Source organism: Myotis yumanensis, unplaced genomic scaffold (genome assembly GCF_028538775.1).
Source record: "Myotis yumanensis isolate MYYU_CA2020_CCGP unplaced genomic scaffold, mMyoYum1.0.hap1 SCAF_10, whole genome shotgun sequence".
NCBI lineage: Eukaryota > Metazoa > Chordata > Mammalia > Chiroptera > Vespertilionidae > Myotis > Myotis yumanensis.
In genome coordinates, this window is record NW_027223761.1 from 6759242 (window position 1) to 6774988 (window position 15747).

The window sequence follows — 15747 nt, forward strand, 5'->3', positions numbered from 1 at the left end:
ATGTCCAGCCACTTCCTGTCCCAGGTGCCTTCTCCCCACGGCCTTGTGTTCCCTTGACCCAATTAGAGAGGAATAAGGAAGGAATCCATCCTCTGGCTCCACCCTGACCCCTCTTCTTCCACCCCAGAGGGAGGCATCCGTGGGCTCAAGTCTGAACTCCGGATTAGCTGTGTAATCCCCAGATCTGTCTGGGCAATCTCTTTCCCCAGCCAGGAGAGGGGCCGTGGCTGGGAGCCAGGACTGCTGGGCTCTGGGCCCGTTACTGCCTTACCCGTCTGTAAGACATTAGACAAGGTGCCATTGTTTTTGGCGCCTCTTTCAGAAACACCACAGACATCCCAGGACTGTCACGTGTGTGTCAACTGTTCTGTCGGTTTGTAGTGCGCGGGGCACTCTGGGAAGGGAGGCCTGGATTTGACTCAAGTTCTAACACGCTAAGTCAGCGGTTCTCAACCTGTGGGTCGCGAACAATGAAAATGCATCCTGCATATCAGATATTTACATTACGATTCATAACAGTAGCAAAATTACAGTTAGGAAGTAGCAACAAAAATAATTTTGTGGTTGGGGGTCCCCACCAACATGAGGAACTGCATTAAAGGGTCGCGGCATTAGGAAGGTTGAGAACCACTGCTCTAAGTGGATGCCCATGGACAAGGCATGAAGCCTCCATGGGCCTCAATTCTTTTCATGTGTAAAATGAAATTGACATAGTCACGAGGGTCAGGCCGTTTTCTCCTCCCCCCATGCACTTGTGCATACAGGAGCTGCACACTAAATGCTGAACCTACAGAACGTGGAAAACACCAGAAACTGGCAGGAGGCGACGCGCAAGGCTTGTTTACTTGAGGTTTGAAAGGCTGGGTCCAGAAGCAAACGCTCAGAAAGTGGGCCAGTGGTTGTCCCAGGGAGCAAGCGCTTACCAGCCTGGTGTTAGAAGGAAGGAGGGTCGGACTACATCTCCCAGCAGCCCCAGCGTTATCAGGCCACTTCCGGCCCCTCCTAGAGGCGGGGCGAAGGGCGGGGTGGGAGAGGCGCAGGGATGCCTGGGCGCGCCGCCGGCGCCGGGGCGCGTGACGTGCTTCCTGTGCGCCGCCTAGCGTTTGGGTCGCGCCGGTTCCTCGGCCTCAGAGCAGTGAAGGTGACAGCGGGAGGTGACTGTGCTGGCTCCCGCGATGCTGGCGGCACGGCGACTGCTCGGCGGATCGCTCCCCGCGCGGGTGTCGGTGCGATTCAGCGGCGACGCGGTGAGGCCCGGCCTGGCTCGGACCAGGGGTGTTCGCGGGCGGGTCTCGCTGCCGGGTCTCCGCGCGCGCTGTCCCGTGGGTCTGTAGTGCCTCCTAGAGAACCCGCCTCGTCTCCCCGGTCCCGCGGGAAGGTAGCCCCTCCGTCATGGGCGTAGAAGTAGAAGAGGAACGGTCCCAGCGGGAGGCTGACTCCCTCCCTCCTCGGCTTCCCTTAGGGAAGTTTGGAAGGTGTTGAAGCGTCTGAGCCTCATTCCTTCCTCGCCACAGCCTTGTGGGCTGAATGTGTGGTTGCTCCGTTGTGCGGTTGCAGAAAACTGGAGAGGGTTATGCACCGCCCGAGTCCCCGCTCAGCGCTCTGCCTCCCGTCGTGTCTTTTAGGTAGTGGTTCTCAACCTTGGCTGCACATCAGAATCACCTGGGAATCTTTTTAAAATCCTGATTTCTGGGCCTCATCCTCCGGAAACGCTGTTTCTTTGTTATGGGGTGGGGCCACAACATTAGTAACAAAGAAACAGCATTTCCCGAGGATGAGGCCCAGAAATCAGGACTTTAAAAAGATTCCCAGGTGATTCTAATGTGCAGCCAAGGTTGAGGACCACTGCTTTTAGGGGATCGGGCTCTGGGAGCCGGTTCCCCAGCCTCTCAGCTGGGTGCTCACCCCTGGCTTCTGTAGAATTCCAGATCTCACCTCTCCTCATCAATTTCATCCCAAGTGGGTCTCCCCCCACCCAGTCCTAGTGAGGCCTTTCTTTTCCATCATTAAACACATTTGGCGTCCAGCAGAGCTAGTAACATAAGGCCCTGGCCTAACCAAGGTTCCGTCCAGCACGACAGCCAGACAGGGAAATGGACTCGCCATTCACTGGGCTCAGGGTGGTAGTATGGTGCTGTGGGCTTTGGCCACGGGTAGACCTCAGCTCAAATTCTACCTCCTGCTTTTGGCTATATGCCCTTACGTAATGCTCTGAGCCTCAGTTTCCTCCTCTGTCAACTCATTCCTGTCTCAGGGTTATGAGAAGAAATAGGGTTTTGGATGTAAAACGCTTAGCCTAGTGCCTGCTGAACAGGAAGTGGTTCCTAGGCAGTGGTGGTAGCTATGATGCTACCAGGGTGCTAAGGCTTAGGCTCCTACCCGCTCCCCAGCCCAGCCCCGTCTAATCAGGGGGACCTAAGAATCTGTAGCTTCTGGCCTGGCCCCTCATGACCCCAGAGCTCTGCTGGACCTCCTGACCCTCTTTGTCTCCAGACAGCGCCCAAGAAAACCTCATTTGGCTCCCTGAAGGATGAGGACCGGATCTTCACCAACCTGTATGGACGCCATGACTGGAGGTGAGATGGTGCCCTTAGCCTGGTGGGCCGCAGGGCACGGCCTCCCCTTCACCACCTTCCCTACTCTGTCCAGGCTGAAAGGTGCCCAGAGTCGAGGTGACTGGTACAAGACCAAGGAGATCTTGCTGAAGGGGCCTGACTGGATCCTGGGTGAGATCAAGACATCTGGCTTGCGGGGCCGTGGAGGCGCTGGCTTCCCCACTGGCCTCAAGTGGAGCTTCATGAATAAGCCCTCAGATGGCAGGTGTGTTTAGAGGCGGAGATGGGGTTGCAGGAGAAACCTGCGGTGGCTTTGGCTTACCCAGGGCTTTGGGTTGTTACCTTGGAGTGAATAAAGTGGGAAAATGTTACCGGAGCTTAAGTAGGTGAGACTCAGTTCCCTCTGGTGTTGCTCAGGGGAGACTCGAAGGGTAGCAGAATCAGAACAAGATTTTTTTTTAATCCTCACCTGAGGATGTGCTTACTGATTTTAGAGAGAGAGGGAGGGAGGGAGGGAGAGCAACATGGATGTGAGAGAGAAACATCAATCCGTTTTCTCCCTTGCACACCCCTACAGGGGATCAAACCTGCTATATAGGTATGTTCCCTGACCAGGAATTGAACCCAAAACCTTTGGTGTACAGGACGGTGCTCCAACAAACTGAGCCACCTGGTCAGGGCAGCACAAGATTTTGACTCAAGCGACTTAATTGGTCAATTCCTCGCTCTGCCGTCTAATCATTAAGCTTGGGCAGTCTCTTGGCCTTTTTGAACCTCAGTGTTCTTTTTTTTAAAATGGATATTACATTTTGTGGGGATTAAAGAGATAATGTTTGTATAGCTTTTGGCCTGCTCATTGGTCAGCACATAGAAAGCAAATGATACATGTCAGCTCCTTTACTTCCTTCTGGCCTCAGTGATATGGTGGAGGTTCAGAAAGCCCTTTGTGACCAAGAGCAGAATTTGGGCTCTTGGGAAAGCACAAAGAGAAACATTTGGACAGCAGAACCGAGACCTTTCCTGTGGTCACAGCCACCCAAAGGTGGGCTAGGCAGTGAGCTTCCTGTCATTGGTGGTGAGCAAGCAGAAGCCTGGGAACATGTTGGGAAGGCAGAAAGGGATTGGCTGTCAGAGGAGACATCTCTGAGGCTTGGCTGGTAGAGTGGGGGTTGAAAGACTCTCCCTGGTGGCCCTGTAGCCTAACTGACCTGCTGGCCCCCACAGGCCCAAGTATCTGGTGGTGAACGCGGATGAGGGGGAGCCGGGCACCTGCAAGGACCGGGAGATCATGCGTCATGACCCCCACAAGCTGGTGGAAGGCTGCCTAGTGGGGGGCCGGGCGATGGGTGCCCGTGCAGCCTACATCTACATCCGTGGGGAATTCTACAATGAGGCCTCCAATCTGCAGGTGGGCTGTGGGAAGGACATCACAGAGGAGGTGCTCCATGTGTACTCACCGCCCACTTACCTGGCATAGTCATGCTTAGATTTTAGCGCCTAATCTGTGGGGTCCCGCTGGGAGAGTGCTGGTCACTCCTGCATGTCAGGATTGGGACATGGCTCCCAAAGGCCTCCTTCTCTGGGCCTTCCCAGTATACTCCAGAGTCTCAGCTTGGGGGAGGTTTTCCAGGGCTCCATGACGTCTAGGGTGTGGGTGGGCTGGGGAACTCATAAGGGGGCATATTTCCTGCGGAAGGGTCAGTGATCAAGAGGTAATTCTTAGCCTGGTGATGCCTGTAGTATAGGGCCCGCATAGTAGCATCATGTATAAAATTTATTGTTATTACGTACTTGAAAGTTAAACCTCTAGGACCGTGGTTGGCAAACCGCGGCTCGCGAGCCACATGCGGCTCTTTGGCCCCTTGAGTGTGGCTCTTCCACAAAATACCGACTTCTGTGCATGGGCCATGAAGTTTCAGTCGCACTGTACGTGCGCGCCCACACGTGGTATTTTGTGGAAGAGCCACACTCAAGGGGCCAAAGAGCCGCATGTGGCTCGCGAGCCGCGGTTTGCTGAGCTGCAGTTTGCCGACCACTGCTCTAGGGTCTTGCCCTCTATTGCAGAAGCAGTTCCTATCATGAAGATAGGAAACCACACACACAAGAGAAAAATCTCACACAGACCCACTACCTAGAGAAAGTACTTGCTGAGTTTTTCATGGTTCTAAAATCGTTCTTTTAAAAAAAGATGTAGTTGGAGAATGTTTAAGTTGTTGTTCCAATGGCATGCACACCGTACAAGTCCTCACCCCCTCCCCGAGCGTCCTCCGTTCCTGCCAAAAGGGGCCTTTTGCCCTGGATTTGGTGATGGGCCTGTATTCTCCCCTCCCCTCTGCCCCCCGCACACACACAGTATCCCCAGGCCCTCGGGGACAGTGACCTCCCCTCTCACCCTTGTCCCACAGGTGGCCATCCGAGAGGCCTACGAGGCTGGTCTGATTGGCAAGAACGCCTGTGGCTCCGGCTATGATTTTGACGTGTTCGTGGTGCGCGGGGCTGGGGCATATATCTGCGGGGAGGAGACAGCGCTCATCGAGTCCATCGAGGGCAAGCAGGGCAAGCCCCGCCTGAAGCCGCCCTTCCCCGCAGACGTGGGTAAGATCCGGCCCGATCCTGGGCCTTGTCCTGGGTCCTGCGGGATCCGGGATCTGGGTTCGGGTCCCCACTGGTCTTTCTTAGGGAATTTCTGAGTTCCTTCTGCACTGGGGCCAGACGCAGAGTCGGTGGCAACAACATAGAGGATCCACCGGTGCCACCTTCCTCAGCTCAGCCCCCACGCCAGACACCCAAGTCCCCTCCAGCCCTCCGGGAGCAAAGGGCAGGGGGTGAACAAGGCAGTGCAGGACCTGCTGGGCTTTGGGGTCCAGTGGGGATGAGAATGATAAAGCAGTAGAAGGGGGCTGTCTGCCATGGGAACAGGACCCTGGGACAGACCCATTGCCAGGAAACCCACCCCGATTTGCCCCATTTCCTCACAGGAGTATTTGGCTGCCCCACCACTGTGGCCAACGTGGAGACAGTGTCTGTGTCCCCCACCATCTGCCGCCGAGGGGGTGCCTGGTTTGCTGGCTTTGGCCGCGAGCGTAACTCGGGCACCAAGCTGTTCAACATTTCTGGCCACGTCAACCACCCATGCACCGTGGAGGAGGAGATGTCGGTGCCATTGAAGGAACTGATTGAAAAGCATGCGGGTGAGGCCTGGGGCCAGGGGGCAAGGGTCAGGGCTGGGCATCCGGGGAGAGAGCCAGGGCTGGAAGGGCCTGGGGCTGGGGCGGGGGTTGATAGGTCCTGGGCTCAGGACCAGGCAGGTTTGCTGGTCCCAGCCCTGACCACCCATCATTTTGGGGACTGGGACCCAGGGGGTGTCACGGGTGGCTGGGACAACCTCCTTGCTGTGATCCCCGGCGGCTCGTCCACCCCACTGATCCCCAAGTCCGTGTGTGAGACGGTGTTGATGGACTTCGACGCACTGGTGCAGGCACAGACGGGTCTGGGCACGGCTGCGGTGATCGTCATGGATCGCTCGGTAAGGGCTGGCCCCCGCTTCCCTCCCGGTCCCCACCTCTTGCCAGCCTGCTTGGTTCCCCTCCCGTGGCTTCTCTGAGAACTCTTGCCAGCTCTTGCGTCCCAGACCCTGCAGCCTGAGATATAGGTGGGCAAGGGGGGAGCAAGGCTGCTCTGAGGCAGGGTGCCATGGAGAGTGGGCAGTGCAGGATGCCCAGGGCGGGGCGGGGAGTGGCAGGACACTGGTGGAGTCGGAAGGGGCTGCTTCTGGGGACGGAGGCTCAGGCCTTGGGTACCTGCTCACTGTCCTTGGTCTCCAGACGGACATAGTGAAAGCCATCGCCCGCCTCATTGAGTTCTACAAGCACGAGAGCTGTGGCCAGTGCACCCCGTGCCGAGAGGGTGAGCACCCGGGCCGCGTGGGGCTTTCCCTGTGGCTCACCCTGGCCTGGGTTGGGCAGAGGTCAAAGGTGGGGTGGGCTCTGGACCCTGAATAAACAGATGCTGCCCGGCCTGCTGTGGCCTCTCTCAGTCTCTTCCTACTGTGGCTGCAGGCGTGGACTGGATGAACAAGGTGATGGCCCGCTTTGTGAGGGGGGACGCCCGGCCGGCCGAGATCGACTCCCTGTGGGAGATCAGCAAGCAGATAGAGGGTCACACCATCTGTGCCCTGGGCGACGGGGCCGCCTGGCCCGTGCAGGTACTCACTGCCCGGCTCTGTGGCACTAGTGTGGGGCTGCTGAGAACCCAGGGCCTTGGGGATTTTCAGACCCTGGTTCACACAGTGCTCCCACCCCTTCCCAGGGCCTGATCCGACACTTCCGGCCGGAGCTCGAGGACCGGATGCAGCGGTTTGCCCAGCAGCACCAGGTCAGGCAAGCCGCCGCCTGAGCCTGCTGCCCTGGGCTGGTGTCCATCATCCAGACGGCGGGACAATAAAGCAAGTGCTGCCCACTATCCTGTTAAAGCTTCTCTGTGGCCTTGCTCTCCCCCTGCACCTGAGGTCCATTACTCATGGGGCCTGTTTCCCAGGTGGGGAGGCTTGGGAAGGATAGGCCAGCTCAAGCTCATGCCATGAATCCAGACCTTGGCCTCCTATGGGTCAGCGAGTCTGTCCTAGACCATCCTGAACACCCAGCCTTCAGTGCAGGAAGCGGTAGGGAGGAGGGCAAAGCTGTGGCCTGAGGTCCACACCTGGGCCCTTGAGGGTGGGGACAAGGAGAGCAGGGTCCGGTTTGCCCTGTGAGGTGATGGGCCAGGAAAGAATAGGCTTGGTTTAGTCTGGACTGGAGGAGAGGTTTATTCCTGCTTCCTGAGGGGGCACTGGGCACATCTGAAAGGGGAGGAGGAAGGAAACAATTTGACTAGGGGCTGGGCATGTGGGTGAGGCAACCCTGGTTCCTCCCAACTCTGTGGAGGAGCAGTGAGCAGGGCCACGCAGGCGCCCCAGCTAGTCGCTGAGCTGGAGGGGCGCACTCCCGTCCAGCGGGTGCCACAGCTCCAGCCGGTGGTCACTGTGGCCCAGGCACTCTCTCCAGTGCCGCTGGCGCTCCCCACCGGCCCGGCCACTCAGCTGCACCCCGCCTGGATTGGGGGATAGGAGTCAGGAGATGTGTGGGAGCCCATTGGGCCCCCCCCTCCCCCCAGCTCCCTTGCCTCCCCACTCACCAATGAAGTCGTTGGCCGGGCCCAGGTCATAGTCCCATACAGACACCAGCAGGGTCTTCTGGGCCAGCTCCTCCCTGAGGCCTGCGTAGAAGAACTCCTGCCGGAGGAGACAGGAAGGAAGGGGCAGCCTCGGTCCTTCCCAGCTTCAGAAACAGGCTAAGCTGGTAGGGACTCGGGTCAGCTGGGACCTGTGTTTCTGACTGAGGTGGCGTGCTGACCTCCCCCACCCTGGTGCAGCAGGACTGGCCTGGCCTGGCCCTGGCCTACCTCATGGAATTCGGGGTTCAGGGTCTTCTTCCGAACACTGGTCTTATATTTAGTTTTTTTCCCCACATTTGGATGCAGGAATCTGATTGGGGAGGATGGGGTCAGGTTAGGTGTGGCTCTGGAGAGGTGAGCCCCAGAGGGGCTCTGAGGAATCCCCATGCCCACCTGTCCACCTTGTTCACACTCACAGGCGGACGAAGGGGTCCGAGTAGCCATTGGCATCCATGGGGGCCAGGTGGGCGCATCGCAGCACCCCTACCAGCAGGCCGCCCCGCTGAGAGCTGTAGCACAGTGACAGCAGGATGCGCCCGCGCTCCTCCCCAGCCACCTCTGCCACCTCCTGCAGGGTAGGCTGGGGTCAGCCCCTGCGGCCCAAAGCCCACCCACCCACCCACCCACCAGTATCAGCCAGGGTGTGAGAGCTCAGACTGGCTGCAAAGAAGTCAGGGGCCAATGAATTTAACTTCACGGTTCAGTTTCACAAACTCATGGACCTGGTGCCCTGGAAGGGACTTGCACAGGTCACCTGTTGCCTCCAGAACCTAAGAAGGGGAGGGGCTTGCTCAGGCCACGTGACTGGGCAGTTCCCATCTTTGCCTGGAGAGGAAGGGGACTGATGTTGAGAGCCAGACAGGCCGGGCCCTTGCTGATGGCCTCCCACTCGGTGCCCACGCCCCCCTCCTACCGGTAAAGCCCGTGTCTCGGGAGCAGCTCCGAGAGGCTATTCTCCACTCAACACCCGCCCTCCTCACCCCCCTCCATCCTGGGGACCAGATGCTGAATGCCTTTTGCCACTCTCGGCCCCTGGTGCTTCCACAAGGAGTCCCGGGGGAGGCTGGGAAGGACATGTTCCTCCCATTCTTAACATAGGAGTCGATTTGCAGGAAGTCCAACCACTGTGCTAACATTTAGTTCTTCCTATGGGAGTGTCCGTGGGCACCTGCCGTGCACCCCCGCACTGCAGTGAGTGGGACAGGAAGTGGGTGGCACGGGTCACCAGCCCCACGGAGGTGGGACTTGCCTGGCCTTTAGGCATCAGCTGCAGTAACTTGTGGCTCCACTAGGGGGCAGGGCAGCAGCACTGGACCTTCCATCCCAGAGGGGCCTGGGCCAGCCCTGCCTCAGCCTTGCAGCATCCCTGCCCCTCCCAGGCCAAAGGGGTTCTGGCCTAGTCTTTGGTCTCCCCTATGGCCCCTCCAGTTACTGCCACTGCCTCCTGACAAGGGCTTGTCTAGGGCTACCAGCCCCAGGAGTGGCACCCACGTTGACCCCTGGGAGCAGCCAGTGAGTCCCACCTGTCCATTCTCTCCTGCCCTCCCAGCTGCTCTGGCCACAGACAAACCCCATCAGTTTCAGCACCTGCCTCCAGGTGGCCCGGGTCTCTGCCCCTGCGGGCTTTGCGTATCCCAGTGCCCCACACATCCTCTGGCCTGGCTGCCCCCCAGGGCTCTGAGTACTCACAGAACATATGGGGGTTGGCCTCAGTGTCTCCAGGCCCACCTCCCCATCTGCCTGATGCCCGAGTACCCCAGGCCTGTCCCCTTCACCTCCTGCTCAGCTCCTGTCCCACGCACCTCATACAGGGACATGCCACGGGATGTGTCCAGGCGCTCCGGCCTCTTGGTCTGAAAGGGCAGAGAGCCTGGTCACCTTGGCCGGACACTGCCCAAGTTTCCCTCCCTGCGCCCCCCCCCAGCTCCCCCATCACAAGATTGCTGGACCCCAAAGCCCCACCCCGTGCGCCACCCAACTCACCAGCCTCCGCTTCTCCAGACACACACTGAAGCTCCTGGCTCGGTTGGGCACCAACTTCCTTAGGGGCACCCGCAGCTCCCCCAGGGGAGGCACTCGCCGCCGCCGTGGCCGCAGCCGTGGGTCCTCACACACACACAACCTGGTGGCCACCCAAGTCAGACCCGGGCAGGCAAGCCCCACTCCACCCTGTTCCCTAGTGGCCCAGCCTCAAGCCTCACCGCAGGGTCTTGCGCCCAACATCCTGGTGGGTGAAGCCGTGGTAAGTGAGCGTCTCTTCCCAGACAGGCCCCCTTGTGCCCCGAACTGTGCGTGTCCTCAGCTGGCTGGCCTGAGGGCCAGGCAGGGGGGGTCAGGGCCTCCTCGGCCCCAGGGCCCCACCCTGGCCACTTCCCCAGTAGAACCCCCAGTTGTCCAGCCTGCAATGGGAGCTCCAGGCCTGATGCCCAGGCCTCGTGGGGAGGATCCAGCCAGGACGGGTGGGTGTGTGGCTGAGGGGCAGCAGCAGGAGCCTGGGTCTTGCCCTCACCTTGCTGGCCCCTGGCAGCAGATTGGCTTTGACATAGGTGTCCAGGCAGCCTGAGGCTGGTGGTTTGAGGCCCTGGGAAGAAACAACAGATATGGGGCAGGCCTGTGGCCCAGGCCCACGGCTCAGGGACCCCCGCCCATCCTTACCTTGGCACGGTGAGCCGTGCAGTGCAGGGCGCTGTTGTCCGCATCAAAGAGAAGTGTGAACTCGAGGGTGCCCAGGGTAGCTAAGGGCAGGTGGCATGCAGGTCAGTTCCTCTGGCACCCTGCCACCGTGGCACCATGCCTCCTGCCCTGCCCCTCACAGGTCAGATGCCCGGGATGCCTGAGACCCCATCCTGGCTGGGCTGGGCCCAGCGTGTCCTCATCCCCTGCCCCCACTCACCGCTGTCGTCTGAGTCTCCCTCTGGCTCTGGGTCTGGCTGCGGCTGGGGTGCAGAGCTGGCAGGAGACACTGCAGGGTGTGGGCCCGGGGCACCCCGGGCAGGCTCAGCAAAGGGGTAGAAATGGGGGAAGTAGTCAGAAATGAGGGGGATGGGCTGGATGGGTCCGGGGTTCACATCGATGGCCATGTGCTCCTGCATGCTCACCCGCTGGGGCCGCCGCCAGCCCGCTGCCGCCGTGCCCGCCATGGGGGCTCAGGCCAGGGGAGGGGACTCAGACAAGCCCCCTTGGACTGGGTATGAGGGGGCCACACTGGGCTGAGACATGGTGAAGAGGCATCGCTGAGGGTGCTGAGAAGGGTCCTGGGTGGCAGCCGGGGACCTGAGGACAGAGGGCAGGGTTGGGTGGGTGGGGAAGAAGTGGGGGGCTTCAGCCTGGAGGGGGCCCCCGTGTGCTAGCAGCTCCTGCTGGGCTCCTTACCTCTGAGAGCTCCGCCACCTGGCTCTGTTCACTGCTGGCGCTGGGTATGCGCCTGACGGAGGTGACTCATCTGTGTGACCAGGGCCTCCTGGTACCCGCGAGGGGGGGCGGGGGGGCCGGAGCTCAGAGCCCACCTCCAGGGCTCAGGGTAGGGCACTTCCCTGCCCTCTACTCCAGGGGTCCCTTACTTAGCATCAGCCTCGCTCCGCCCTTGTCAGCCCCTCCCCCTGTTCACATGCCCTCAGTTATTTTTACCACCATCATGGGACCTGCTCCAGGGCGAGGAGGCCGGATGCCCAGTGGTGACAGGGGTGTGAGGGGCAACGGGAGGGGTGTGTGGGGATGAAGAGGTAGGTGAGAGCGAAGGGGTGCAGGAGGAGGGAGCATGTGGGGGGGTGTGGGAAGGGGCGGGGGTGTGGGGGCACTTTGGAAGGTATGGAGGGGTGCAAGGGGCGGTGATGGGAGGGTCATGTGGAATGGGAGGGGTGCCCGGGGAGGGGGGCACTTGGGGAAGAGGCATCTGCAGTCTGGTCCCCTTGCAGCTCCAAGCTTTTTGAAACATGGACCGGATCACATCAACTCCTCTCTCTCCTTTTGTGGGCTTGGAATAAAAGCCTAACCCATCACTGAGGCACGCCCCTAGGCACCCCCTCATCTCCACATTACTCTTCATGGATTCCGTGAACACCCCAAGCTTTGTGCATGTGCAGCTGCTGCCCTAACTGTCCTACTCCGCCCTTTGACCTGGCTCACTCCTGCCTTTGGTTTCAAGGTCACTCTCTGAAGGGGAACTTGGCTGGCTTTTACCTGCTCAGCATTCCCATTTCCCAGTCAGTGGTCCTTTGAAGGCCACCCTCTTCCCTATTCCCAGCCTAGAGGGTCCATCCTCCGCCCCAGGGTTGTGCCCCAGACCCTGCCAATCAATGAATTCCAAATCCAGCAGGACACGCAACAGGCTCAGGGAAGGCCTGCTGGGTCACAGGCCAGTGCCGTGCACTTCTGGGTCACCCTGGCCAAGCAACTCTCTTTCCTGTGGATGGAACACTGGTGCCCCCCTAGAGCTGTTGCCCTCTCCTCATCTCTCTCTGTGGAGTAGAGACTGCTCCTGGGAATGAGGCCAACACCGCGGAAAGCACAGCCAGAGAGAGCGCCCCTGGATGCAGCCATGCCTGAAGCTACTTTAACCCTGGAGTTCATAATCACCATTCCCCTTCTGGCAACATCAGCTAGTGGGTGGAGCTTTCTATCACTTATCCTGGCTAAACCTGCCCAGTCCACATGCCAAAGTCCAACTGTCCCCCCGAACTCTTACACAGAACCCTGTATAATTCCACTATTATTTATATGTGATTGTTTAATGTGCAACCACATGATTATCTGGTCTAAGGTCTCCCCTAGTCTGAGCCCCCCGCTCCCACCAGCTCCCCCAGAGGCCAGGACAACATCTGGCTGGTCCGCAGATGTAGCCCCAGCACAGCAGCTGGTGCATGGTGGGTGCTCATTAGTCACGTGCAGGGCTCCTCTCCAGATTCCTGCGGCCCAGCACGTGGTCAGCCAGGCACGGAGGAAGGAACCTACAGTGGCTAAGGGTCTGGGCTCTAGTCAGAGAGGGCCCGGTTCAAATCCCAGCTCGGTCAAGCTGTCTGTCCTCTCTGAGCCCAGCTCACCAGCCAGGGACAGTGCTGGCCCCACTCACAGGGCTGAGGTGAGGGTGGAATGATGCCGAGTACCTGGTGCAGGGTAAGTGCCCACTGCTGTGGGTGACATTGTGCTTGGACAGGGGTGCCCCAGCCAGGAGACCAGCTGTCCCATGGGGTCTGCTCGAGGTCAGGGCCCTAGCGCAGAACATGCAGTTGCCCAAGAGTTGGTAAAGGCTCTTTATTCAGTCCGGAGGTGGCGCTGGCCTGGCAGGGTGAGAGCAGGGGCTGCCTGGGGCCAGTCTTCAGCCCCGGAGCCTCCACTCCCCAGGGAAATCCAGGCGGGGCTGGTAGGCACCAGGTACCAAGACCTGCAGGGTGAACTCGGTGATGATAGCGGTGAGGCCCCAGACGCGGTGTGGCCCGTGCAGGAAGACAGGCATTGTGTAGCGGAAGTGGCCACCCTTGCAGAAGTGGGTGTAGCCTTGGTTCTGCGCCTGCAGCAGGTGGGCCAGGGGCAGTGCAAACACTTCCTCCACCTATGACAGGAGCAGCGGGAGGGCGGACAGAGGCCTGACCATGGCAGCTTCCCCCCATGGGGACAACCCAGTCCCCCGGCATCCTTGCCCCTACTCACCTCCTCGGGGTTGGGCTGGAGGCTCTGGGGATCCAGCGGGCCCACTCCGGCCAGCACCGGCACCACGGTGTTCTTTGCCTGGGCCAGGGAGGCAGGCCGTCAAGGGAGGCATGGCCTTGGCAGGCCTTTGGGGCTGGAGAAGGGAGGCTGAGAGGGAGACCCCACCCTTGCCATCCAGAGGCCGTTAGGAGTCAAGGCCAGGTCCATCTGGCCCCTGTCCTGCGTGGGGCTCACTCCAGCTAGGCTGACCGACTCGGGTTCCTCATTCAGGCCTCTGGGCCTCCACAGATGTTCCCTCCACTTAGAACAACCTTCCCTTACTTTTACTACCCTGAAACCTGCCGCTTGGCTTGTCATTCAATCCCTTCCTCCCCTGTGGGCCTTCCCCAACCCTCATCCACCAAACTGAGCAGAGCTGGCTCACCCCAGGGCCACTTCCACCGGAACCTGAGCCTCAGTATCCCTGTGGGAAGAGGATAAAAACGCCCCTGGCCCCGCCCTGATGGGTGGTGGGGGATGGGAGAGGAGGGACAGGCAGGTGCCTGGTGCTCACTGCATTCTGCACCTGCGGGAGTCCATGGCCAGCTCCTTGTCCCTGGGGCCCCGGTGCCTAGCCCAGGGCAGGAGAGCGGGTGAATGGGGTGAAGGATGGCTGTGGCCTCAGAGCCTGGTGGGCTCACCTGGTCATATACGGGCTGCAGGACACCCCACACATGGTCCTCGGGCACAGCCAGGCCCAGCTCCTCCCGGGTTTCCCTCAGGGCCGTGTGCACCACATCCTGGTCAGCCGGGTCACACTTGCCACCTGGGAAACTAAACAGGCACAGGACCTGGTCCTTGGACTGCTGGGCCATGGACGGGCGGGGATGGTGGTGCGGCAGAGGGCCGGCGACCCCTAAGCGCCTGCCCCGCGTTTAGCGAGGCCTCCGGACCTCCCCAGGCTCTTTACCTCCTTGAGCAATGGAGGTGAGGGAGAGGGCCTGGGCCTCAGGCATGCAAATTCTGTCTGTGGCAGCCCCCAGGCGCCCACAGGGACCCTAGGGTGTCCCCAATTTCCGCCGAGGGCGGGGCCAGGGCGGGAAGCCGGAAAGCCCCGCCCCACGGCTTTCAAGACTCTGGGACCAAGTCTTCCTACAGCGGCCAGGAGAGGTGCTGCCTCTCTAGGGAGGGGGTCCCAGCTCAGAGAGGGGGTCCCAGCTCAGAGAGAGGTGTCGCAGGCACCAGGCGGTGCGGGCGCGCTTGGAGGGAGCCGGCGCGGCGCCCGGGCCGACGGGCTCTCCGAAGACCCACTCTACAGAGGCGCAAACCGAGGCTCGGAGAGGCTCAGTGCCCTCCCGCTAGAGGGGAGAGGAGTCCCGGGCGGTGTACCTGACGTCGCCCTTGTGCCTCCCGGCCAGGCGGCTGGACCGCAAGGTGTAGAGCAGCGCCGGGACTCCGCGCACCGAGCACAGCGGCACGAGCACCGCGGCCGCTGCGGGCCGCGCGCGGAACCGGGCCGTGGCCTTTGCCAGCAGCTGCCGGCAGCGCCGCTCGCCCTCCGCCGACAGGCAGTCGGGCAGCATGTCCGGCCGGGCGCCGCCGCGGGAGGCGGGGGGCGGGCAGCGCTCCGGAGCTGGAGCTCCGACCCGGCGCGGGCGGCGCAGCTCTGGGCCCGAACGCCCGCCCCGCCCTTGGGGCTCCGAAGCTGCCCTGGCGGTTTCAAGGCATGGCCTTGTAAGGGGCGTGGCCATCCAGGGGGCGTGGCCTGTGCGGGGCGTGTCCCAGAAGGGACCGGTGGGCGGGGCCGGAAGGGGCGGGGCCGGTGTCCTGGCTGCCCGCAGAGGGCGGCCTGGGCCGGGCCGGAGCTGGGATGGGCGCTCAGGCTTGTGTGTCCTCGACCTTCGGTCGTGCTCGGCCCGGGGGCGGACTCAGCCCTTCCGACGCGGAGCTCAGGAATCGGGGTGTCTTGCTGCGGAGGCCCCGCCGGCTCCCGTCCCTCTGCGCCCGTGTGTTTCCGTTCCTCTCCAAGGACCTTACAGGAACTGCTCCAATATGGGCGGAGTCGGCATTTAGGGGGTTCATGGGGCGCCCCCTAGATATCAGGGGCCGCGCCGCGACCTCGCGCTCCTGGGACCCACTCCCGCCGGGCCTTTCCCGGAGCTGTGTCCCCTCTCCCTCTCCTTTCTACTCCTTTAGGTTTAAATGTCGCTTTCTCTAAAACCGGTTCTCAACCTGTGGGTCGTCAACCTGTGGGTCGCGACCCCTTTGGGGGTTGAACGACCCTTTCACAGGGGTCGCCTAAGACCATCGGAAAACACATATATAATTACATATTGTTTTTGTGATTAATCACTAT

The 15747-nt window shown here is 60.9% G+C and overlaps 3 protein-coding genes across 3 annotated transcripts; 1 reads left to right on the forward strand and 2 right to left on the reverse strand.

Moving 5' to 3' along the window:
* The first annotated feature begins 1099 nt into the window (after positions 1-1099).
* NDUFV1 (NADH:ubiquinone oxidoreductase core subunit V1) lies at positions 1100-7016 on the forward strand. The gene is made up of 10 exons (XM_070427657.1): positions 1100-1247; positions 2494-2576; positions 2650-2820; positions 3780-3963; positions 4961-5150; positions 5534-5746; positions 5915-6081; positions 6380-6461; positions 6614-6759; positions 6864-7016. The coding sequence occupies exons 1-10, from the start codon at positions 1176-1178 to the stop codon at positions 6948-6950; spliced, it is 1395 nt and encodes a 464-aa protein (XP_070283758.1). The 5' UTR covers positions 1100-1175; the 3' UTR covers positions 6951-7016.
* A 324-nt stretch (positions 7017-7340) lies between these two features.
* Positions 7341-12905, reverse strand: LOC139018822 (double C2-like domain-containing protein gamma). Its single transcript, XM_070427658.1, has 11 exons — positions 11139-12905; positions 10660-11039; positions 10422-10501; positions 10276-10347; positions 9968-10077; positions 9750-9888; positions 9569-9619; positions 8183-8334; positions 7995-8076; positions 7728-7824; positions 7341-7643 (listed from the first exon to the last, which is right to left on the reverse strand). Exons 2-11 carry the CDS (start codon positions 10904-10906, stop codon positions 7510-7512), a joined length of 1164 nt encoding a protein of 387 aa, XP_070283759.1. The 5' UTR covers positions 10907-11039; positions 11139-12905; the 3' UTR covers positions 7341-7509.
* Positions 12906-13000: 95 nt separating this feature from the next.
* On the reverse strand, positions 13001-15126 carry NUDT8 (nudix hydrolase 8). Its single transcript, XM_070427659.1, has 4 exons — positions 14781-15126; positions 14093-14225; positions 13413-13490; positions 13001-13314 (listed from the first exon to the last, which is right to left on the reverse strand). Exons 1-4 carry the CDS (start codon positions 14972-14974, stop codon positions 13081-13083), a joined length of 639 nt encoding a protein of 212 aa, XP_070283760.1. The 5' UTR covers positions 14975-15126; the 3' UTR covers positions 13001-13080.
* Between the last annotated feature and the right edge of the window lie 621 nt (positions 15127-15747).